The sequence below is a fragment of the Chiloscyllium punctatum genome, chromosome 23 (assembly GCF_047496795.1).
Source record: "Chiloscyllium punctatum isolate Juve2018m chromosome 23, sChiPun1.3, whole genome shotgun sequence".
Taxonomy (NCBI): domain Eukaryota; kingdom Metazoa; phylum Chordata; class Chondrichthyes; order Orectolobiformes; family Hemiscylliidae; genus Chiloscyllium; species Chiloscyllium punctatum.
In genome coordinates, this window is record NC_092761.1 from 26209131 (window position 1) to 26227054 (window position 17924).

Consider the following 17924-nt stretch of genomic DNA (forward strand, 5'->3'; position numbering starts at 1 on the left):
TCTACACGGGATCATTTGTGTCCCATTCCTATGTGGACGATTGGTGTTATGATGTGAGTGCACGCCATGAATGTTGGGAGGGCGGAAGACCCTATTATCAGGTGTATAATAAGGGATACGGTGGCAAAATCCGTGGATGCCCTATAAATGAGCGCTGGGTATGTATTAGCAAAACTGGAAGGTGGGACCCATCTTCCGTGTTGCTCAGGGAGCAGGTTGACAGAGTCAAGGAGACCAAGATACAGAACACTGATCGGGGGTTGGGGAAAGAGCAAGACCGTCAGGGAACGGTCGTGCTCTCTAAAGTGTCATCTGTATACGAACAGGTAGAAGAAAAGATTGAACTCCCTGATATTACACAAAACCTGTTTATTGATCTCACCTCTAGAATAGCCACTGTTTTAAATGTTAGCAATTGCTGGGTTTGTGGGGGGCCGCATATGTCAGAACAATGGCCATGGACTGGCCAAAGCTTAGACATAGGGGAATTGCTGCAAACCACTTGGACTCATGTCAACGAAAGGAAAAGCCAGGGGTGGAGACTGACAAACAGCCCTGAGGGCCAGTTCTGTATTGAAGGCAAGGGGACCGTGGAGGTAGGGATTAGTCCCTGTCAGAATGTATTGGATGCGACCACGCGAGTATGGTGGCCTGAGGATATTACTTGGTACATTGCAAACCGAGATCATGGCTCATGCGTTCCAATACGTACTGATTCCTCCTCTGACAAGCTGGGGGCTGATTACTGGAATTGCAGTGGTCCTGGTCCTTATGAGGGCGTCCCCGGGGTGAAGGAGCTGTGGGATAACGTTGTGAGGCAGGGAGGGCCTGCTCCAGATGGCCTATTTTGGATATGCGGTAATCAGGCATACTCCAAACTGCCCATGGGATGGGCTGGGGTATGCTTCCTGGGTCTAATACGACCTGCGTTCTTCCTATTACCCCGGAAGGAAGGCAACGATTTGGGAATTAAACTATTTGACTCTCTCCGTAGGTCGCCAAGGGATATCCAAGTCGGTGATTGGGGGGATGAGTGGCCACCGGCCCGGGTTATTGCATACTACGGGCCAGCTACATGGGCACAGGACGGATCATGGGGATACCGTACTCCTATCTATATGTTGAATCGAATTATCAGGCTCCAAGCAGTCGTAGAGGTTATTACTAACCGGACTGCCCTGGCCCTGGAGCTGCTGGCTAAGCAGCAGGATCAGATGAGGGCTGCTATATATCAAAACCGACTTGCCTTGGATTATCTGTTGGCCTCGGAGGGGGGCGTGTGCGGAAAGTTTAACCTGACTAACTGCTGCCTAGAAATTGATGATAATGGTAAAGCGGTTTTGGAAATTTCCGATGAAATTCGGAAATTGGCCCATGTGCCAGTACAATCTTGGCGTCCTCATAGTGGCATCGGATGGTGGGGTGGTCTCCTAGGTGGTAGTTGGTGGCGCACAGCGCTACTGATGGTTGGGGGGGTTGTGATTCTTCTTCTCGTACTACCCTGCCTAATCCCCTGTATTCAACTTCTAATTCAGAAAAATATTTCCCGACTCCAGGCAGTGGTGTTTCCACAACATGGGACACGGAACTTAAGGTGATGTTGCTGCGAAAGTCCAAAGATTTCCCGGGCCCTTAAGGAGGGGGGGGGGCTTATCTTGGCCAGGCACATCTTAAAAAGAGAAAAGGGTGGAATTGTGAGAGGTGTGAGAGGTAATTTCGGTTTAAACTTTAAGATGTGCCTGGACCACAGACTGATCCATAATAAAAGACAAACTTTTGTTTCTTTTCTAGAAGATTTTATATACTCAAAAGTAGAATAGTTTAAATTGTGCATATTGCTGACAATTTGTAAGCAGAGTGACGTCTTTTCTAAAACATTAGACTTTTTGTTTTTTTTCTAAAAACATTTTGTATACTCAAAAGTAGAATAGTTTAAATTGTGCAGAATGCTGACAATTTGTGAGCAGAGTAAAACAAGCAGGCCCTTGATTGATGAAACCATAAACACAGACAGGGGAGGAGGAGTCCTTGACTGATAGAGGCTGCAAGACAGGGAAACGACTCGAGAGACATCTGCTACAGATTGATACAGAGACATCTGCTACAGCACAGAGAAGAATAAGTCTTTGACTGATAAGACTACAGGGAGAGAAAAATAACACCTCTAGGGTCTGGAGACATTTGTTGCAGACTTTGTGATAAGGATGCAAGTTGGAGAATAATGATGTTCTTAAGAATGTGAACCTCATGGCTTGTTAGAGCCAAGGAGGGGAGGGATTTGTACTGTATATAATGAGAAACTTTGTAAGCCTCAGCGCGCCTTTTACTCAGAAGGGTGCCCGACTCTGCAGACTTGCTAATAAAACTTTGTTTTCCTGAATTTGTCTAGAGCGATTATTAAGAAGCGATTTTCGTTTCTAACAACTTGGGGGCTTGTCCGGGATCGACACTCCGGCCGCGGGGGGAGCTGAGGAAGGACATCGGAGAAGGTGCACCCTGCTGATTTCAGCAGTCCCTGATTCCTCGCTTGTCGCCCCGCGCGGCTTGAGCGAGTGATATCCGGGAGGCTCAGGAAAACAAAGGAGGGGTGTGGCCGAGGCAGTGGGGACGGTTAACGATCGAGTAATTTCGGTGCACCGAACCCAGGTAAGAAAAACTTGCGGGGACCGTGTTTCCAGACGCCTGGGGACCTACGGGGTGCCTGTGGATTTTTCTACAGAGACGTAGGACTCAGGTATCTAGAGACCGGGGCTTGCCTGTGAGGGAATTTGCAGAGACCGTGTTTGAGGAGGAACGTGTACCTACGGGGTGCCTGTGATCTGTGTCACAGAGACGTAGGACACAGGAATCCAAAGACCAGGGGTGCCTGCAAAGGAACCTGGGCGATCACGGGACTGAAGGTCCGGGAATTGGCTAAATTGTGATAGATTATCACGGGAAAATTACGAAGTCCTCGGCAATGGGAAATAAGGGATCCAAGGCGAGTAAGGGAAAGGTAGGCTTGAACAGAGACAATGACAAATACCCCGGGGTACCTGACGATAGTCCGTTAGGAAGAATGTTAAATAATTGGGATCAGGGTGGGAGAAAAGGAAAATCTAAAAGGAAGATGGTAAAATACTGTCAAAAGTGGTCCCAGAAACCTATTCAGGGCGACTCAGTGTGGTGGCCTAGATTCGGTACTGACGAAGACTGGGTCCGGCAAGCTCTTATTTTATATGTCAATTCAAAACCTGATGGTAATCTGGAAGAAAGTGAATATGCCTTTTGTTGGCTACCGGTTACGATATCTTGCCAGATGCAGGCACCTAATGAAGACTCGAGAAAGCAGAAAGAATGGGAACCTTTAGATCACTTACCGCCGCCCTACGTGACCCCGTCTGCCCCACAAAATGTTCCTCAGGGTGACGACGAGTCAGAGGAAGGGGAAGAAAAAGGGGAGGAATCACAGACTACCTCAGGGGTACAGACCAGATCTCGAGCTGGAAGGGGTCACGGACAAAACCCTACCTCAATTGCATTAATGAATCCACTCCGGGAAGTGCCCATGGGGGGCGAGGAAGGAGGCACGGGCTATGTGAACGTTCCCTTGACGAGTACTGAAGTACGGAATTTCAGGAGGGAGATGAAGGGCCTACTGGAGGACCCCATGGGCCTGGCTGAACAATTAGATCAGTTCCTGGGTCCGAATACTTACACGTGGGAAGAGATGTATTCCATCATGAAAACATTGTTCTCTAGCCAGGAACGACAGATGATACGACAAGCTGCGCTCTTGGCCTGGGAGAGAGAGGGAGGAGAAGGAGGGGAGCAGTAGTTTCCCCTCACCGACCCCGAGTGGGATAAGAACACGGAGGAAGGGCGGCGCAACATGAGAGACATGCGGGACTATTGGATAAAAGGAATAAGACACGCAGCCCCGAAGGGGCACAATTTTACCAAGGCCTTTGGTAATCATCAAAACCCGGAGGAAACCCCGACGGACTTCCTAGACAGGATTAGGAAGAATTTGCAGCAGTTCGCTGGGGTGGACCCTGAGACGGACGTGGGGCAACAACTCATACGGGTAGAGTTTGTATCAAAAGCCTGGCCAGACATACGCAAGAAGTTAGAGAAAATGGATGATTGGGATAGTAAATCTCTAAGTGAACTACTGCGGGAGGCGCAAAAGGTGTTTGTGAGAAGGGACGATGAGAAGCAAAAGAAGGCGGCAAAGATAATGATGCAAGCGGTGCAACAAATGACAGCTGGAAGAAGGGAAAAGGGGGAACCGTGGCAGAAACAGGAGAAGGGAGAGTCGTGGCAAGAGCAGAGGAAAAGAGAACCATGGCCGGAACAAAGGAAGAGTGGAGGAACGCGAGACCGCGACAGGGAAACAAAGAGGATACTCAGATGTTACTACTGTAATGAAGAGGGACATTTTAAACGGGAGTGCCCCAGCTACAAGCAGGAGGTGCGGTCGTACGCACTGATGGAGGAAGATTAGGGAGGTCGGGGGTTCCTACCCTTGGGGCAAAAGGACTATAGACAGGAACCCCTGGTAAATTTGAAAGTCGGACCCCAAGGATCGGAGATCACATTTATGGTGGACTCGGGAGCCGAAAGATCAAGAATAATCCAAATACCCCCCGGCACCCGAGCAGGAGGAAAAGTTATGGGGGTATCTGGAATTGGAGGACAGAAATTACAAGTCCCAGTGGTGGAGGATGTGGAAATTGGATATGAAAACAGAACTACTAAACGAGACCTCCTTCTATTGCCATCGGCGGGGTTTAATTTGTTAGGAAGAGACTTGCAGGTCAAACTAGGGATCGGAACGGTACCAAGTAATGGGGAAATGGTGGTAAGGTTGTTCGCCCTCACCGAAGAAGATGATCAACAAATAGACCCGGAAGTATGGTACCGAGAGGGGAACAGAGGGGGCCTAAACATCAAACCTCTCCAAATCACCATGTTACCAGGAAAAGGCCCGGTAAGAAGGAAACAGTACCCGATTGCTATGGAAGGACAGGAACTGTACATCGACGGGTCCTCCCGGTGCATCAGCGGCGTACGGTACAGTGGCTATGCTGTCGTAGATGGCGCAACGAAACAGACGATCGAGTCCGGACGACTGCCCGGGAAGTGGTCAGCCCAATCCTGTGAGTTGTACGCCCTCCAGAGGGCCATGAAGTTGTTGGAGGGGAAGGTGGGAACCATATATACTGACTCAAAGTATGCATACGGGATCGTTCATACTTTCGGGAAAATCTGGAAAGAGCGAGGATTGATAACTTCCCGGGGAAAAGAATTAGCTCACGAACAAATGATCAGCCTAACGTTGGAAGCCCTGGCGTTACCTACAGAACTCGCAGTAGTCCATGTACCCGGCCACCAGAAGGGGTCGACACCGGAAGCGGTGGGAAACCGGCTGGCAGATGAGGAAGCCAAGCGGGCAGCGGTCGAAAAATCCGTCCAATTGTTAACGTTAATACCGTTGAGGGAAGGGCTCGCTAAACAACCCGTCTTCACCCAGGGGGAGATTGATAAAATGGATCAATTGGGTGCCCGGCTAGGTACTAACGGGAAGTGGACAGTTCCTGATGGGAGACAAGTACTGAACAAACAGATCACCCGGGGTATTCTGCACCGATTACACCATCAAACCCACTGGGGGGTGCAAGCCATGTGTGATACGATCCTGAGAGACTATGTGTGCAGGGGGATATACACATTAGCCCAACAGGAGGTAGTCGGATGCCCCACTTGCCGGCGTATTAACAAGAAAGCCATACGTTCTATGCCAGCTGGTGGTCAGCCCCTCGCAATTAGGCCATTCCAGAGGATCCAAGTTGACTTTACAGAATTGCCCCCAGTACGGCGATGGAAATATCTGCTAGTAATAGTAGACCATTTCACTCACTGGGTAGAGGCTTTCCCAACTGCCAAAGCCGATGCACCAACCGTGGCCCGACTGTTGTTAGAGAACATAATCCCGAGATATGGCATAATGGAATCTATCGACTCTGACTGCGGGACACATTTTATTTCTAAACTACACCATTTGATCTGTACTGCCCTGGGTATCCAATGGAAATTCCACACACCCTGGCATCCTCAGAGTTCGGGTCGGGTTGAGAGAATGAATGGCACACTCAAGACCCAATTGACTAAGCTGGTGTTAGAAACTAAGTTACCTTGGCCGAAGTGCCTGCCCATTGCCCTATTGAGGATTCGTACGGCACCTCGCCGGGATGTCGGGGTTTCCCCCTATGAAATGCTGTTCGGATTACCATATTGGAGTAAGGTTGACGGATGTCCCACTTTACAAGGGGGAGATATATTTATCAGAAACTATTTACTGGCCTTATCCCGTTCTTTTGCAGAACTCCGGAGGAAAGGTCTCCTGGCTCAGACTCCACCGCTCGACTTCCTCCTGCATAAGGTGGAGCCCGGAGATTGGGTACTTGTTAAGACCTGGAAAGCCGAAAAGCTCCAGCCGCGGTGGGAAGGACCGTTCCTGGTTCTGTTAACAACTGAAGCAGCTGTTCGGACGAAAGAAAAAGGGTGGGTCCACGCATCAAGGATAAAGGGGCCTGTTCCGCCTGAAGGAGAAAGCACTTGGACATGCGAGCAAGGGGACAAGCCGTTGGTGGTAAAACTGAAAAGACAGCAATAATGAACTCTACTTGGACTGTATTGGTGGGGATATTAATCAGTTTTCTCTTGTATGTGGGGGAGGGTGAGGGGAGATGTGACAAATGTCGGACTACGGTGAGGCTTGGGAGTAGGATCTACTCGGGATCATTTGTTTCTCACTCCCATGTGGACGATCGGTGTTACGATTTGAATGCACGGCAAGAATGTTGGGAGGGTGGAAAACCCTATTATCAAGTGTATAATAAAGGATACGGTGGCAGGGTCCGTGGGTGCCCCAAAAATGACCGCTGGGTCTGTGTTAACAAAGCTGGGCAGTGGGGCCTACCCTCCATGTTGCTTAAGGAACATGTGGACAGAGTCAGGGAGACCAGAGTACAGAATACTGTACGGAAGTTAGAGAAAGAGCAGGACCGTCAAAGGACGGTCGTTGTCTCCAAGGTGCCGTCTATATACAAGGAGGTAGAAGAGGAGATCAAACTTCCCGATGTAACACAGAACCTGTTTATTGATCTTACGTCTAGGATAGCCACCGTGTTAAATATTAGCAATTGCTGGGTTTGTGGGGGGCCGCATATGACTGCACAATGGCCGTGGTCTGGTCATAGCTTAGATATATGGGAGTTACATCAGTATAATTGGACACATGTCAACGAAAGAAAAGGACAGAGGTGGAGACTGACTAACAGCCCGGAAGGCCAGTTGTGTGTTGAAGGGAAAGGGAAGATTGAGGTGGGTATCAGCCCCTGTCAGAGTGTATTGAATGCAACCACACAAGTCTGGTGGCCTAAGGATATCACATGGTACATTGCAAAACAGGAGAACCGCAATTGTGTGAGGCTGGGTGATGACTCTCGGTTTTGGAATTGTAGCGGCTCCGGCCCTTATGAGGGCATTCCTGGGTGTGGAATAAAGTTGCGAAACAGGGGGGGGCCTGCTCCAGATGGCCTATTTTGGATATGCGGTAATCAGGCATATTCCAAACTCCCCATGGGATGGGCTGGAGTATGCTTCCTGTGTCTAATACGACCTGAATTCTTCCTATTACCCCGGGAGGAAGGCGATGATTTGGGAATTAAACTCTTTGACTCCCTGCGTAGGTCGCCAAGAGATATCCAAGTCGGCGATTGGGGGGATGAGTGGCCACCGGCCCGGATTATTGAATACTACGGGCCGGCTACATGGGCACAGGACGGATCATGGGGATATCGTACTCCTATCTATATGTTAAATCGAATTATCAGGCTCCAAGCAGTCGTAGAGGTCATTACTAACCAGACCGCTCTGGCCCTGGAGTTGCTGGCTAAGCAGCAGGATCAGATGAGGGCTGCTATATATCAAAACCGACTTGCCTTGGATTATCTGTTGGCCTCGGAGGGGGGCGTGTGCGGGAAGTTTAACCTGACAAACTGCTGTCTAGAAATTGACGATAATGGTAAAGCGGTTTTGGAAATTTCCGATGAAATTCGGAAATTGGCCCATGTGCCAGTACAATCTTGGCGTCCTCTTAGTGGCATCGGATGGTGGGATGGTCTCCTAAGTGGTAGTTGGTGGCGCACAGCGTTGCTGATGGTTGGGGGGGTTGTGATTCTTCTTCTCGTATTACCCTGCCTAATCCCCTGTATTCAGTTTTTAATTCAGAAAAATATTTCCCGACTCCAGGCAGTGGTGGTTCCACAACATGGGACGCGTGAACTTAAAGTGATGTTGCTGCGAAAGACCAAGGATTTCCCGGGCCCTTGAGGAGGGGGGGTTATCTTGGTCAGGCACATCTTAAAGAAAGAAAAGGGTGGAATTGTGAGAGGTAATTTCGGTTTAAACTTTAAGATGTGCCTGGACCACAGACTGATCCATAATAAAAGACAAAACTTTTGTTTCTTTTCTAGAAGATTTTATATACTCAAAAGTAGAATAGTTTAAATTGTGCATATTGCTGACAATTTGTAAGCAGAGTGACGTCTTTTCTAAAACATTAGACTTTTTGTTTTTTTTCTAAAAACATTTTGTATACTCAAAAGTAGAATAGTTTAAATTGTGCAGAATGCTGACAATTTGTGAGCAGAGTAAAACAAGCAGGCCCTTGATTGATGAAACCATAAACACAGACAGGGGAGGAGGAGTCCTTGACTGATAGAGGCTGCAAGACAGGGAAACGACTCGAGAGACATCTGCTACAGATTGATACAGAGACATCTGCTACAGCACAGAGAAGAATAAGTCTTTGACTGATAAGACTACAGGGAGAGAAAAATAACACCTCTAGGGTCTGGAGACATTTGTTGCAGACTTTGTGATAAGGATGCAAGTTGGAGAATAATGATGTTCTTAAGAATGTGAACCTCATGGCTTGTTAGAGCCAAGGAGGGGAGGGATTTGTACTGTATATAATGAGAAACTTTGTAAGCCTCAGCGCGCCTTTTACTCAGAAGGGTGCCCGACTCTGCAGACTTGCTAATAAAACTTTGTTTTCCTGAATTTGTCTAGAGCGATTATTAAGAAGCGATTTTCGTTTCTAACAAGAGGTAATTTCGGTTTGCTACTTTAAGATGTGCCTAGACCACAGACTGATCTATAATAAAAGATAAAACTTTTGCTTCTTTTCTAAAAACATTAGACTTTTGCTTTCTTAAAACATTTTGTATACACAAAAGTAGAATAGTTTAAAATTGAGCAGAGTAAAACAAGCAGGTCCTTGATTGATGAAACCATAAACACAGGCAGGGAAGGATGAGTCCTTGACTGATAAAGACTGCAGGACAGGGAAACGACTCGAGAGACATCTGCTACAGATTGATACAGAGACATCTGCTACAGATTGATAAGACCGTTAGCACAGACAGAGAAGAATAAGTCTTTGACTGATAAGACTACAGGGAGAGAAAAATAACACCTCTAGGGTCTGGAGGCATGAAGGGGAGCGTCTGAAGACATTTGTTGCAGACTTTGTGATAAGGATGCAAGTGGGAGAATAATGATGTTTTTAAGAATGTGAACCTCATGGCTCGTCAAGAGCCAGGAAGGGGAGGGTCTGGAGACATTTGTTGCAGACTTTGTGATAAGGATGCAAGTTGGAGAATAATGATGTTTTTAAGAATGTGAACCTCATGGCTCGTTAGAACCAAGGAGGGGAGGGACTTGTGCTGTATATAATGAGAAACTTTGTAAGCCTCAGCGCGCCTTTTACTCAGAAGGCTGCCCATCTCTGCAGACTTGCTAATAAAGCTTTGTTTTCCTGAATTTGTCTAGAGCGATTATTAAGAAGCAATTTTCGTTTCTAACAGTAAGAATTCCCTTTGTGTGAGCTCTGCAGTAGATTTCCTTTATTCATGGAGGGAATTGCCTTCCTACTCATGACTGTATAGCTGTGATTGATGAAGCAATGCCATCTGCATCAGTACATAAACACCCCATTTTCACTGCTTTTCACAACATCTGAGATCTTTAGCACATTGTGTCACACTCTTCTTTGGAAACAAAAAAAAACATGAAACGGAGCCTCAAGGAATCGGAGCAGGAGTAGGGCATTCATCGCCTTCAGCTTGTTCCCCCATTCTATCAGATCATGGCTGGGCCAACCCAGATCTCAACACCTCTTTTATGCTTGATCCGCATAGCCCTCAACTGCTCAATATTTCAAAAATCTATCTGCCCTCTTTTAAAATAATTTGAGACAGAATCACAGATTCCCTACTATGTGGAAACAGGCCCTTCAACCCAACAAGCCAGAACAACCCTCCAAAGAGTAACCCAACTATTCCCCTCCCACATTTAACTTTCACAATTGTTTGGGCGAGAAAATTCTCGCCATTCACTGAGAAAAAAAAATTCTTTCCTTTTTCTAAAAAAAATGTTCCCTTATGTAATGTCCCCTGGTTTGAGACTTCACTGGTGCTAGAAGATCTCGTCAACATCTACCCTATCAAGCTTCTCAGAACCTTGTTTCTATAAGATCACCCCTGCTTATCTATTCTTGATAGGTCAACCCTTTTGTCCTAAAAGCAGCTAAGTAAATCTTTTTTGAATAGTCTCCGATGTTAGTTTATCCTTTATTAAATATGGGAGCTAACACTGTATACAGTACTCCAAGTGAGGACTCAGCAACAGCCAGTGTGGTTAACCAATCCTCAGTCCATGCTAATACATTACCCCGATACCATGAGCTCCTAAATTGTGCAATTAACTTTTATGTAGCACCTTATCATTTGCATTTTTAAAATCCAAATACAGAACATCATTGGATTGCCCTTTATCACCCTGCTTGTTATCTCCTTAATGAACTGTCACAAATCTGTCAAATATAGTTTCGCTTTCACAAAACCCAGTCTACCATGTTTAATGATAAGCTTTTCAAAATATCCTGCAATTTCTTACTTTAATATTCGACTCTGTAGATTCTTTCAGTAGATTTGCTAAGTATGATTCCCCTCTCTTAAATCCATGCAGACTCTGTCCAATCCTGTCACTGTTCAGTAAGAAACTTGACTGTACTCCAATATACTTAGTAAATGTATCTATTTATTTTTAAAAATTGATACTTATAAATGCTGGACCCATGCAATATCAATGAATTAGTGACTCTGAATTGGGGTTATAATGTTTTTTCTATTAATTCCTTTTTGTACTGTGTTATGCAGACAGCACCAAGTGATCACTCTTAATTGTGAGTAACTTTGAAAATAATATATTTTAAAAATGACATCCCAAAATGCTGCCTCATTATTGTGCAAGGAGGATTTTGCATTCAATAGTTTGCAGATAAAATTGAACAGATTTTTGCTGCAATTTGACCAGACTGCAGGTTACACCAAAGTGGCAACTCTGCTCTCAAATTCTTACTTGACACTGCCCAAGGCGATACTGATGGGACTTCACTTTGCCATTCTGGGTCACCAGCTTTATTTCCAGGTTTAATCCTATAATCATCCTAGAGCTTGTAATTTTAGACAACTTCTCTTTTAGGTACATATGTAAATATCATACTGAAATGTTGCACTGAATGGTACCAAATCTGAAATTAGTCTCTAATCTGACCCTTCCACATATGTATTGGCATAGGTCTATGCCAGTTATTTTTCTGAAGCCTGTGATTCCTGATGAAGGGCTTATGCCTGAAACATCAATGCTCCTGCTTCTCGCATGCTGCCTGACTTGCTGTGCTTTTCCAGCATGACACTTTTCGACTCTGATATCCAGCTTCTTTGGTCGTCACTTTCTCTTTTGAGAAGTTTAAACCAAGAATAATTTTTGTTGATCAAAATGCAATAGGAACCAATTCATGAAATTCAGATATCTCACATTTAGCCTTCCCATACTTAAGGTAAGACATGACTAAATTATTGTCAGTAATTGAAACCATGCTGACAAACTTGTGCAGTAACAGTGCCTCACCTTTACAGTATTCCCAGATATCGCACAGCTGCACTATTTTGTTTTGCACTGAGCTATATGTTGTTTTCACTTGTTTCTTTGTGAAAGATTACAAAATTAACTTGGATAAATGAACTTATAATTTCTTTAACCAATGTTGGGAGAAAAAAAAATGTCAGTATTTCAAATGCTGATAAAGTAAAATAAACTGAATCAGTAGAAAGGGTTTAAGATGGATATGGAACAAATGCTGGCAAATGGGTCTAGATTAATTTTGGATATCTGGTCAGCATGGGCAAGTTGGACTGAAGGGTCTGATTTTGTGTTGTACAACTGCGACCTCATTCTCTCAATTATTCAAGAAGTTGAATTCTTCGATGAGGAAAAGGAGAATTTATGCAGAGAATGCACTTGAAATGATGATTGAGGTATATCAAACTCACATTGTTTCATGACCTTTTCCTCTGGGTTCTTTAATGAACAAACTTGTTTTGTTATCTGAATAACTATGTATCATGTGATTTGTTTCGCACCAAATATTTCATTAGGATCTAACTATTAAGAAGTGTTCATTTTTAAAATTTAGGTAGCTTGATTATTAAGCAAAAGGTTAGCATTTTACTCCCACTGAATCATTCCTCTATAAAAGGCAACAAGCTTTTTATTTTTTCTGGACTTTGATTATATGGAAGTCAATTCTGAAGGAAAAAAATCCTCGTCGGTAATGTTCCCACATATGTAGAGTAATTGCTTCTGGTCAGTCTTCAGGTTATAGAGGCTCGGAAAGAAATGAGTTGGCCAAAGTTAGCAACATCATTTGGATGGACTATGCTCATTGGGGAAACTTGCAGGATCTGTAGAAGAAACACCTGTTTCAGAGTGTATGCAATAAACTGAACATTGTTATTTTTTTCCACAGAGCTTGTGACCCGACTGGAGCAGCAATGAAGCTCGTGTTGTTTTTTAAATTTCCGAGCTTGCCAAATTATTGTTGGTAAATGCAGGTGACTTTATCAAAACACATTTTACACTCCCCAGCCAGGAATTTGGTCCCAATTCTGTCAGTCCATCCATTCCTATGGATAACAGGTATTTTAAATGTGAGCACTCCATTTAACTATTTGAATTGAATACTTCAGTGGTTACATCCTCTTGGATTCTTAATTTCAAATTACTCAATGTGATTTTTTGTCCCCCCTGAATTTGCCAAGCACTGGGCAGTTCTGGAATACTCCAAACATTTACAATAGATGCATTCACACTATTGAAGGCAACCTGGCAGATTTGAATACCATTCAGGTAGTCACCAACAATACATAAGTAACTTTATGAATTGCTTACTGTACACCAACAACGCAAGCCAAATATTAGTGAAACCACAGATTCTCTCCCAAGGATTCCCAAATCTAAACAGTGCATTCCAGATATGCTCACTATCACCATCTGGGAGCAGTCTCCCAAAGTGCTCCCAGAATTTAGAAAGCACATACACTACCCTCCAAAGCTAAATCTGCTGTCACAGGCTTCACTCTTATTGTATACAATGACATTTATTGTCCAGTTCTTTAACGTGACAAATGATTTTACAAACAATTTATAAAATTCATTAAATCCTGAAGAAATGTGATGTCAGCCCTTTGTAGAAGTGAATGGAAAGTGTGATGTTTGCTTGACCTTTGGCTCTATGTATCAGACCGAATTGAACCTTTAGCAAGATGTGGGATGTTTCCCACACACTTTGTTTAAAAGAGCAAAGATTATGCTCTGAGATTTAAATGTTCAATCAGATTTAATAAAAATCCTTCCAAAAATTGAGTTTGACTTCAGCTCCTTTGAAGAGACATGCTCTTGGCCTTCAATTTTGTGACATGTGATCATTCTTTGGTAAAGGTGGCTGTGTATAACACTGCAGGATGTTGTACTGAAGTGCCTCATTGGGTGGATGAGCTTTATTACTGGTGTAACTTGGCTAATTTTGAGATGGAATATTATTGAGAGTTAAATCTTGTTTTTAAACCGAGACGTGCTTGTGTAACTCAAGTGTGGAAACTATGCTCACGTTTGCAATGAACCTTTCACTTTTGGAGATTAGTATTTTTCTGATCGGTTTTGTAAATAAAGTTTACTATAGAAAGCACAGTGCTGGAGAACTGCAGGTCCAGCAGCATCTCTGAGGGGAATAAAACATTGGAAGCTCCAAGTCTCATGACCATTTGTCCGTTCAGACGAAGAGTCACTGAAATTGAAATGTAACATTATTTTTCTCTTCACCGATGCCCTCAGAACTGTTGAGTTTATCCAGCACTTTGTTTCTGGGGTTCAGATCTCCAGCACCTACAGTTTATTGTTTTGTTCTAGATCCTATGATTTGACTTGGGGAGTGAGAGGCAGCAACTGTGATCAACTCGGATAAAACTCTCCAACCATGGAAAACAAACACATAGTTCTTTATACTTTGCAAAACACGACTGTAAATAAGAAATGCAATTAAGCTAAGTGCAAGGCGGCATACCACCTGCCTTGTCTCAAACTTTCTACTCATCTTTGAGAACTAATCTGTCAGAATTGTGTTTGCTCCCTTCCTTTGAGATCACAGTCCACAAATGTCCCAGTTCCAATTCCTGGGCTGGGCCCAGTTACCACATTGCAGTCGAGTGGGGAGCTTTGTGTCAGCCTGAAGTTTTTGTTAAGAGCAACATTGCGGGTTGAAGTTGACGGTTTTGGCGAATATTGCGTCATCAAACTTGGAGGAAATCCTTCCGAATATATTGATTAACTGGACTGAGCCTGTTTACATGCTGCCCTGTTAGTAGTGCTGTAATATTCTCAGTTAATAATCACACAACACCAGGTTATAGTCCAACAGTTTATTTGGAAGCACACTAGCATTCGGAGCACCGCTTCTTCATCAGGTGATTGTGGAGGGCACAATTCTAAGGCATAGAATTTAGAGCAAAAATTCAGTGTGATGTAACTGAAATTATCAATTGAAAAATACCTTGATTGTCTGTTGAGTCTTTCATCTGTTCGAATACCATGATAGTTTCACTTCTTTCATGTGTAAATCACAAAACCTTTTTTTAAAAGTTGCATTCCTGACAGTGGCCCATCAAATCACTCATTGTATTAATCACTGCACAGTCTCAACAAAGGAATGAAACTGGATGGCCCACATTACATCTACCAATGCACTGGAAAATACAACACAATCAGCCCTCTTGACCCTTCTGTCTCACTGTGGGCCAAAACAGCAGCAGAACTGTACTCCAGCCCAATCTGAAATCTCATGGCCTGGTATATTCCCCACTCAACCATTAACATCAAGGCAGGGGATCAACCCTAGTTCAATGGAGAGTTCCGCAGGGCATGCCAGGAGCAATACCAGGCATAACTAAAAATGTGGTGCCAACCTGGTGAAGCTACCCAACCTGCATGCCAAACAGCGTAAGCAACACCAAATAGAACTATGTGATCCAACAACTAATGGATCAGATCTGAGCTCTGCAGTTCTGCCACACCTCGTCAGGAATGGTGATGGACAATTAAACAACTCACTGCAGGAAGCATCACAGATATCCCCACCCTTACTGATGGAGGGGTCTCACACATCCATGCAACAGACAAGACAACAGCATTTGCAGCAATCTTCAGCCAGCAGTGCCAAGTGGATGAGCCTTCTACATTGGTCCCTGACATCACAGACGTGAAACGAATTGGTTGAAAACATATTTCAAATCAGATCAAGAAATGGAGAAGTAGTGTAAAGACTGTCAGCCCTACCAAAATTGTGGCAATAATACTGATGGCTGTGCTCCAGAAATTGCTGCCCACCAAGACAAGTCCAGCACTGGCACCTACTGACATTGTGGAACATTCCCCAGGGATGTTCAACACAAAAACGCAGGACAGAGCCATCGCAGCCAATTTCCCTCCATCAGTGGACACTCGCTCAGCAGTGAAGTGATGGAAGGTCTCATCAACAGTGCTGTCACGCAGCTGCTCAGCAATAACCTTCTGTGAGACCCAGTTTGGGTTCTGCCAGGACCACTCAGTTCCTGATCTTGTTACAGACTTGATTCACAAACTGACAAACAGCAGAATTCCAGAGGTGAGGTGAGGGTGATAGTCCAGTCCCACACCAAGACCACTATTTCGACTTCAGTGATATCACCGGACCTCACCACAGTCTCAGCTCATTTACTGAAACTCTCATTCATTTATTTTGTTAACTCTAGATTTCATTATCTAAACCCACTCCTGGCCAGCATCCCACAATCACCCTTCCTATAATCTCCAGAATATTGAAAACTCTACCGCCCAAGTGCTCACTTGTACCAGAACTTGCTGATCCATCATAAGGCTCCCATTTATAAGCAACAACAATTTACTTTCACACCCTTGACTTAATTCCTGGCTGTAATCATTCCTATCTTCCTGCACCACACACCCTTTCATATCTCAATAACTTAGTTTAGACTCCCAATGATGTGTTTATTTTTGAGTTCAGCTGTGTGACTGCTTCTATAGATTCCAAGGCAACGTGGTCTGGAATTCCCACCCTCTAAGACCTGCTTTCTTCCTTTAAGGCATTCCTGAAAAATTGCTTATTTGGCAATGGTTTTGGTCACTGGACATAATATTCTCCAGCTGTGGCCTTATGTCAAAAGTTCTCAATATTTTTGTGAAATTAAAAACATGTTGAGTTGTACAGATATCTTCTACTTTTCACTATCGCTGAGTGAATAATCTGTAATGTCTCTTACCCAACCACATTGTGGGAGCACCTTCACCATTCAAACTGCAGCTGTACAAGGAAGTCAAACATCATCCTCTCCACAGGCAACAGGGCTTTGGCAATGATCACTGGTATCTGTGGAAGAAGAAATACACATGATGTTTTAGGGAGTGCAATATGAATTATATGGATTGAAAATGGTGCAGAATTTGACTGTCAGAAATGGAAGAAAAATCCACTCACTATTGGAAAACAAGAATTCTTGACTGTCAAAGATATTGTGTAAAACAATAACCTGATAATGGCGCAGCATACGGTCAGGAGTCGGGCAGCAGTGGACAATCCATTTACAAAAAGGTCTGTGAATGTCGTAGTAAAATACTAAACATGGCAAAAATACATTCATGTGAGACTGAGGAAGCTAGATAATGAACAAGTGGACATCAAGGAGCCCAGAGGTGAATCAGAGCAATGTTCACTTTTATGATCCCACAGTCAGAGATGTCTAGCACAAAAACAGACTCTTCAGTCCAACCCATCTATGCAAACCAGACATTCTAACCTAAACTATTCCCATTTGCCAGCACTTGACTGACATTCCTCTGAACCCTTCCTATTCAAATGCCTTTTAAATGTTACAATTTTGGTTCACCTTTAGGCTCCTTTTGAATTTTCCCCTCTCACCCTAAACCTATATCCTCTCGTTCTGGGTTCCACCACCCCAGGGTAAACACCTTGTCTATTTACGCTATCCATGCTCCTCACGATTTTATAAACCTCTTCAACATCACACCTCAGCCTATGACACTCCAGGGAAAATGGCCCCAGCATATTATGCCTCTCCCTGCAACTCAAATCCTCCAACCCTGGCAACATCCTTAAAAAATCAATTCTCAAACCTTCCATGTTTCAGTGCCTCTTTCTGATAAGAGGGAGACCAGAATTCCACACAATATTCCAAAAGTGGCCTAACCAATGTCCTGTACAGCTCCTTTACTCAATGCTCTGACCAACAAAGGGAAGAATCCCAAACAATTTCTTCACTGTCCTATCTACCTGTGACTCTACTTTCAAGGAACTATGAACCTGCATTCCAAGGTGTCTTTGTTCAGCAAGACTCTCCAAGACCTTACAATTCAGTGTGAGCCCTGCTCTGATTTGCTTTTCTAAAATGCAGCACCTCACA

General features: G+C 44.2%; 1 protein-coding gene across 1 annotated transcript; it reads left to right on the forward strand.

The window, feature by feature from the left end:
• The first annotated feature begins 2571 nt into the window (after nucleotides 1–2571).
• On the forward strand, nucleotides 2572–8551 carry LOC140493940 (uncharacterized). The gene is made up of 3 exons (XM_072592895.1): nucleotides 2572–2646; nucleotides 6366–7600; nucleotides 8523–8551. The coding sequence occupies exons 2-3, from the start codon at nucleotides 6607–6609 to the stop codon at nucleotides 8549–8551; spliced, it is 1023 nt and encodes a 340-aa protein (XP_072448996.1). The 5' UTR covers nucleotides 2572–2646; nucleotides 6366–6606.
• Nucleotides 8552–17924: the final 9373 nt, after the last annotated feature.